At 49.7% G+C, this 7,425-nt stretch overlaps 1 protein-coding gene across 1 annotated transcript; it reads left to right on the top strand.

Annotated features, from left to right (window-relative positions):
• The first annotated feature begins 712 nt into the window (after nucleotides 1–712).
• RPL29 (ribosomal protein L29) lies at nucleotides 713–3,523 on the top strand. The gene is made up of 4 exons (XM_036391335.1): nucleotides 713–840; nucleotides 1,048–1,092; nucleotides 2,289–2,353; nucleotides 3,274–3,523. Exons 2-4 carry the CDS (start codon nucleotides 1,056–1,058, stop codon nucleotides 3,397–3,399), a joined length of 228 nt encoding a protein of 75 aa, XP_036247228.1. The 5' UTR covers nucleotides 713–840; nucleotides 1,048–1,055; the 3' UTR covers nucleotides 3,400–3,523.
• Nucleotides 3,524–7,425: the final 3,902 nt, after the last annotated feature.

Here is a 7,425-nt window from a genome sequence, read left to right as displayed (position 1 = left end):
AGCAGCTCCACCACCACACTGGGCAAACCATTGCAATTTCTACCCTTTCCATGAGGAAATTTTCCCATCGCAACCATAATTTCAATGTCTGTCACAGACTGAAATACCAACTTCAGTCCTTGTCATTTGCAGGAGTGACACTTTAACCTCACAACATGGTCAGAACACAGCACACCTGCGCTGTGCCAGGTCTTTGCTGGGCTTGGGGGTTGTGGGGGTCACCGAGCTGGCACAGCGTTCTGTCTGAAAGCAACAGAGCTGTTCGAGCCCCTGCTGCTTCATACCAATAAAAGATGAACGCATTGAGTGAACCCGCCCCGAGGAGCGTTGTCTGTGCATGACTACATTGCCCGAGCGCGGTGAACGCACAGATGAACCCAGCCCGGGCTCCGACGGGGCCGAGGGCCTCAGGCTCCCAAGGGGGTCGGGCAGGACCAAGCAAGGCGGCCTCGGCTCCCGGCTCTCTTGGCTCTCGGCTCCCGGCCGGCAGAGGCCATGGCTGGGGGCACCATAGTGGGGGGACCGTGTTGCTGGGAACCGCGTTGCTGGGGGAACCGCGTCGCTGCCGGACCGGGTCCGCCACGTCGCTGGGGGTTGCGGTCCTTCCGCGGCAGGGCCCTCACGGGGTGGGAGCGGCCTCAGACCCTTCACGGACCCGGAGCGGGAGCGGCAGCCGCGGGAGCCGGGGCGGTGCGGGCACACACCAGCGATTCGGGAAGGCAACAGGGAAACTGCCGGGCGGAACTGCAGGACACGGGGTTCCGGTCCGACCCTGATTCCCGGCAGCCCCCGCGGTGCTCTCTCTCTTCCGGTCCGGTGGCGGCGGCGAGCGCGGCTCCGGTGAGGGCGGCCCCGGCACCATCCGCGCCCATCCGGCACCATCCGCGCCCATCCGGCACCATCCGCGGGCCGGGCCGGGCGGAGGGGCCGGGTCGGGGCTGTCGGAGCGGGGCAATAAGCGGGGCTCGGGGCCGGGCGGGCTCTGTGCGGCAGCCGGGCGCCCCTCGGCAGCCCGGCCCGGCTGAGCCGTGTGTGTTTCTCCCGCAGGTGCGACCATGGCCAAGTCCAAGAACCACACCACGCACAACCAGTGTGAGCGGGCAGGGGATCCCGGCGGGTTAACCGGGCTGGGACCGGCGCGGTGAGGGCAGCACGGCCTGCCCGGGGGTTTGTGGCAGATAAGGTGGTGCTGCACAGGGATGGAATGGGGGGGTTGAAGAAGTGCGATAACAGTCGAGGCTTGTTTGGGCTCAGTGTAGAATTAATACGTAGGTAGAAAACTAGGAGCTTTTACATTGGAAAACTGGGGGTCGGTCTCTTATCCCAGGTAACCGGCAGTAGAATGACAGGATGCAGACTCAAGCTGTGCCAGGGGAGGTTTGGGTTGGACATTAGGAAGAATTTCTTCACAGGGAGGGTGCTTGGACATTGGTATGGGCTACCTAGAGAGGTGGTGGTGTCACCATACCTGGAGGTGTTCAGGGAAAGGCTGAACGTGCCCTGGTCGGGTTGGCTGGGTGGTGGTGGTGGACTCTGTGGTCTCATAGGCCTTTTCCAACCTGAGTGATGCCATGGTGGTCACCACCAGCTAAGCAGGCAGAGGGACCTTTTACAAGAGCAGGCAGCTGCAGGACACAGAGGAATGGCTTCACACTGACAGAGTAGGCTTGAATATTAGGAAGAAATGCTTCCCTGTGAGATGCGCAGACAAGCTATGGCTGCTCCATCCATGGAAGTGTCCAAGGACAGGGCTTGGAGCAGCCTGGTCTGGTGAGAGATATCCTAGCCCTTGGCAGGGGGTGGAACAGGATGGTCCTTAAAGTTATTTCCAACCCAAGCCATCCTGTTATTGTGTGATGTTCCTGAAAAGCTTCATCCCTGGGATCCTGTGCAATCCAGAGATGGCCACAGTGATGAAATCGTTCATGGTTGGGGTCTTTCATCAGTGCTGTGATTAGCAGAGGTCACAGGTGGGTTCTGCTTGGTCCTGCACAGTGAGTGACAGTGCCCTCTGACAACTGACCACAAGGGCTTCAGTTTATTAATGAGTGAGGTGATGCTGTCAGGGTGTCGTTAGTTAATGAGCTGCCTGAAATCTTTGGATTGAAATCCCATGCAAAGGGATGAGCATAGAGATGTGTTTTTAATTGAAATGTAGTTTGGATAGGAAGGGTCCGGAAATTGTCTATTCCACACCATTTTGATGGTCAGGTACACTTAGAAACTAATGCAGCTGCTAAATAATAGCAGAAACTGGATTTTAAGTAATTGTCTTGTTTTCCACACAGCCCGTAAGTGGCACAGAAATGGCATCAAGAAGCCCAAAACCCATAGATATGAATCTCTCAAAGGGGTGAGTATTTCTGTTGGTATTCCCAGGCTGTTGAGTCACTGAGGCTTAACTGTGAAAAACCCCAGAATTTGTATTTTTTGACTGACACGTTTTTTTGGAGACATGCCTGTGTTGCAGGGGGTCAGAACCACTATGGGGTTCAGTTCTTTTACTTGCCTGACATGCAGCTGGGATATTTCTAACCCACATGAAATCTGCCCTTGTATGTCTATAAAACTGCATTTTAGTCAGTGGCCAGTTTTGTCCCTGTCCTGTTCTGGTGGCTGTCACTGAGTGCTGTTTTCCAGTAAAACAAACACTTGCCAGTTAAATAGTTCCTTTCCCTTTTGAGTCCTGCTGGGTCTCCTCCTTTCCCCCTCTTCTCTCTCCTTCAATATTGTTTTACTGTTTATACTAATCCAGATAATTTCACTTACAAAATAAGAGGAATTGGCATTTCTGGGCAAAACACACGAAACTGACAGTATATTGCTTTTTCTGAGATAATCCAAATGGTACGACAGGATCTGTTTCCATTTCATTATGTAGTGAAAACAGTAAATTTTTTGTTAGGGAGGGCTGTGATTTTATTTGCCTTGTAGATGTCACAGTCTACAACGCTTTTTGGAAGTGATGTAAAAATTTGTCTTCTGGAAAGCTCAGTGAGGGTTCAGTCTTGCCTCTCCTGCACCTTTGCCTGTCCTATTCTTTCTTTACAGTTATTGCTGGGGTTTGGGATTTTTTGTTTGTTTATGGTGGTTAAGGAAAACAGCTGTTAATGCCTGGTTGCAGATGACTAAAATAATCTTGTTGAAAAATCAGAAGAGAAGTTGGAACTAGTCACAGCCTGAATTTGGGAATAATTGCAACAGTATGGAGCTATAAATGTTTTTATAGATGACTTTTCTGCAACGTGGCTTATTTTTCCTTTATTTTTATAGGTCGATCCCAAGTTTCTGAGGAACATGAGATTTGCAAAGAAACACAACAAGAAGGGGCTGAAGAAGATGCAGGCCAACAATGCGAAGCAGGCAGCTCAGCAGGCTGCTCAGCAGAAAAAGGACTGATGTGCTTTAACAAGAAGACCCAGTTTTCTTACTGGCATGTGTGTTACAGCATTTTTTAAAATAAAATTGTATGTAACAAAGCCTTCACCTCCTGAATTTGAGGAGAGGCCTTGTTTGAGTTGTATTTTAGCTGCCAGCTGTGCATCAAGCCTTTGAGTAGTGATCCGGGGAGCCTGGCTGGCTTGCAGGTACCTGGATCCTCCTTGTGCTTTTGAAAACTGGGGTGACATTTTCTTTCTCAGGTACCATGAGTTCAGTGATAATTCCTGGTGCTGTTAAAGCAAGGTGAACTTTCTAAGGGCTGTTCCATGTCTGCTGCTTTGGTGTGTGGTTTCCTACAGCTGTGGGAATCCAGGGAAATTGCAGGAGAAAGGTTGCTGGCTGTGGTGCTGGAGTTGGTGTGTGTTGTATCCTGAAATATTTGTAGATATTGAAGCATTAATGGAGCTACACCTGGGAACATGTAAAGGTTTAGGAAAATACAAAATGCACATTTTTTAATAGTGACTGATTTTAGGGAATCACTCCAGTAACAAAAGTACTGTCTGATGAAATGTGCTGGCTTGGGGAGATGGGGAGGGGGATAACGTGTGAAATCCCAGGAGGAGCTGAGCCCGGGTTTTGCTCCTGCTGTTTTGTACATCAGGAGAGGGCTTCACTGCTCAGGACCCCCCAAAAGCTGACTCGTGCCGTGCTTTGCGCTTCTGGCACGAGGCACCTGTTGGAATGCAGCCGGCTGCTCTGAGATTGCAGTTCCTGTGCGTGTCCACCCGGTGGGGTAAACAGCAGAGCACTCCAGGGCTGGACGTTCACACGGACCTGACTGCAGTAGAGCAGCAAAATACTTGCAGGATAAAAAACAATTTTAACTAGAACATCCAACTCATGTAACTTATTTTTTTTAATAGTTTGGCCAGTTACCAAAATTATGTGTGTTAATTTGAATTCTTTCTGGCTTAAATTCAAAAATCTTCTCCCAGTTCCCACTTTTTAATTGTTTTTGACTGATTAGGAAAACCCACCCACCCCTAAACAAAGCAATATAAAGAGATTTACTAATTTGAAACTCATAAGTCAAGGGGGTTGTAAAGTCAGGGATGTCTGTAGCCCTTAGCTGTCTGATTCCTGCTGTGTGCATCTCTTGGGCTTTTGTGGAGGTTAGTGTTTGTCAGCCTGTTACAAACAAGTGTTTGAGGAGCTTAAATGATCACCAGCAAAGGTATTAGTAAAAAACAGATTTAATATTAAGCAACAGCATGACAGAGTTCATTGGCAAGCTTCACTCCACTGCTTGCTAGATGATTAAGGCACACAGAGTGGAGTTGTTGCTGGTACTGAAGGAGATGGGAGTGGCTGGTCCCGTGAGGGTCAGTGTGGTCAGTCTGGTGTAGATGTGTGTTAAAAGAGTTTAAGGAAAAAACCTCTGAACAGAGCACTTGGTGTTGGTCAGTCTACACCTTTACCTGTGTGTCTGCAGATTTTCTACCCAGTGTACGTTCTGCATTTTAAATCTCTAGCACTAAAACTTTTCCATAAGAAAAAGGTAAGAGGGGAGATTTCATCTCAATCCCCTTGATGTGTTCCCCAGAGTGCTTGTGTTGTGAGTGTAGCTCACCCACAAGATGCAGTCTGAGGGAAGAGAGAGGCAAGGGTCAGGCTGAGAAGAGGATGTTGGAATGTTAAGGAGAAGCAGAGGGCAAGATTTGGGTTTCCTGTGGCTCCAGGCAGCTCCCCCAGGCCTGCCTTCAGAGCAGCCTTTTCATCTCACTGCCCTTCATGCTGCCCTTCAGTGGGACAGCTTCCCAAATAAGGGCTTGCTGACTTTCTGACCAAAATAGCGGCTGCGTGACAAAATGCAGCCCAGAGGAACGTAACCTTAATCCAGGCATCATTGTGTAGCAAGAGACAGGAATTCTGTGAGCTTCCACAGGTGTCAGGTTTGTTGTTGTGTGCTCCCTGCTCATGTGGTGGCTCTGCAGGACGCTGCCTGGACATCAGTGACCACCTCCTGCATTTGCTAACCCTGTGACACCTGTGTTCACAGCTCTCCTCTTTGTACAGTCACCCCAGCCCCAAAGGGGGAAGCTGTGGAGGGGAGTTTGTGCTGACTCTGCCTCCGGGTGGGTCTCCATCCTCTTTTTCTGGCCTTGTGAAATCATGTGAGTTCTGTTGGTGAAGTGAGGTTGGAGATCCTTTTTGGGGGCATTACATATACAGAGCCGGGAGGGGGGACCAGCAGCTGTGGCCCACTTGAAACTATCCCTATTACACAGAGCTCTCTCATTTTTGATATTTGAAAACTGCAAAACTCTCCTGATGAAGTGTTTGGTATCCTGCAGGAAGACAAAGAGCTCAAAAGCATCTCAATGCTCAACAACTGCTGTACATCAGCTTATACATCTCGTGCTTGCTGCTGCTGCACATCATACTTGCTGCAGATTATTTCTCCCTTTTGCAATTAAGAGGACTCTGTATCAAGTTCCAGTTTGGCTCCTTTCTCTGCTTGACTTAAAAAAGAAAAAAGGCAAAGGGCGTGTAACCAAATACCAAATCATCTCGTTTGGCAAAGGTGAGCCATTGCTCTGAAAGCCAAGAGCACAGAACTGGGGGGAGGGAATCAAAGCCCTGCAAAATGCTCTGATGGGGCAAGGTGTTTACTGGGGACATTGATGTTCACAGTGATGACAAAAAGTAGGGCTGGACACATGTTGCTGTGTCCCCCTTTACTGCCTTTGAGTAATGTGGTCAAAAAGAAGCAGTAACAGAGCATGAGTTCTGCTTTGCCCAGGTTTCAAGCCTGTTGCAGGTGTTTCTACACCACAGGGGCTTTGGCTTGGTGAAGTGTTTATCTGATGTACCTTGGCTCACGTTACACTGCCACTGCCCTGCTGGCAGATTTAGGCAGAGGTTTTATTAGGGCAGTGAGTACAAAATTTCATCTGAGCTTCCTGCAGTCACTTGGTTCACACAGCAACGTTTTACTGAGGGCTGAGGAGAGGCCTCAAATATGCTGATAAAGCTGCAAACCAGGGCAGGAGTTTAAATCCACAGCAAAGGCAAGCAGAGAAATGGCCTGAGAGCTGTGGCAGTGTCCAGTGGCATGGGCTGCTGTCACCTGCCTGGACAGCTCCTGTCTCTGCTAGGGAGGTAAGAGCACACAGATCTGGGGTCTGTTTTAGACGCTGGTAAATGACTTTTTGCCTGATTTAGAAAAAAAAAAAAAAGCTAATTGCTTTTTCTTCCCAAGACAATGTGGACTTGTGTCACATTCCTCAAATGCTTTTGGGCACCAGAGGTTTGTTACACATGCACTGAAAACTGCAAACTGATTTGGAGTTGCACAGATCCATGGATTCCTCAGGGTGGTTTTCATTCACTGTTAGCACATTCCCTGTGTGGGGGCTCAGCCAGAGCTGATCCTCCAGGGGGGCTGTTTTTTCAGCCTGCTCACCCACTCTCTGGCCTGTCATGTCGTGTTACATTCCTTGTGCAGTTGTTCCTGTGTTTTAGCCAGCAGTGAATCCACCCACAGCTCCTCACCCTGCAGCATTTGCTGTCTGACTGGGAGGACAGGCAGTGTTTTAAGGCAGGCCAGCCTGGCAGCAGTTTTCCTGGCTTCCCAACCTCCTGTTCTAAGGATGGGAAAAGCCTAAATAGTCCCAGTGTATCTGCTTTTCTAGTGACAAGTTTTGGCTGCTACAAGACCTCTTCTCTCTGCAGCCACCACTTTCTGGGCTGTACTCTTGGAAAAGGGTGGGCAGCAGGTGAGGCTGTGGCTTTCTGCTGCCAGTGCCATTGAGCCAAGGGGGAAGAGCCCAGACACAGGGCCAAGTGGCTCTTCCCAGCCATTCTTTTCCCTGGGTCACAGCACAGTCCAAGCCACCAAGCTGACTGAAGGAAAGGGGTTAACCTTATTTTCTCTCTTGTTCACCCTCCAGGGAGCCAAAGCCTATCAGTAATCAGTGAGGAATATCTTGGAGAAGTCTTTTTTGGATGCTGGGATTTGGCCAGGACAGAGGAGGATAA

This window comes from Molothrus ater, chromosome 11 (genome assembly GCF_012460135.2).
Source record: "Molothrus ater isolate BHLD 08-10-18 breed brown headed cowbird chromosome 11, BPBGC_Mater_1.1, whole genome shotgun sequence".
Classification (NCBI taxonomy): domain Eukaryota; kingdom Metazoa; phylum Chordata; class Aves; order Passeriformes; family Icteridae; genus Molothrus; species Molothrus ater.
Note: the sequence above shows the minus strand (reverse complement) of the source record. Positions and strands in the feature narration are given on the sequence as shown.

Coding starts and splice junctions, on each gene's coding strand:
- RPL29 (XM_036391335.1), top strand. CDS start 1,056: ATGGCCAAGTCCAAGAACCACACCACGCACAACCAGT. Junction 1,093..2,288: donor CCACACCACGCACAACCAGT/GTGAGCGGGCAG, acceptor TTTTCCACACAG/CCCGTAAGTGGCACAGAAAT. Junction 2,354..3,273: donor GATATGAATCTCTCAAAGGG/GTGAGTATTTCT, acceptor TTATTTTTATAG/GTCGATCCCAAGTTTCTGAG.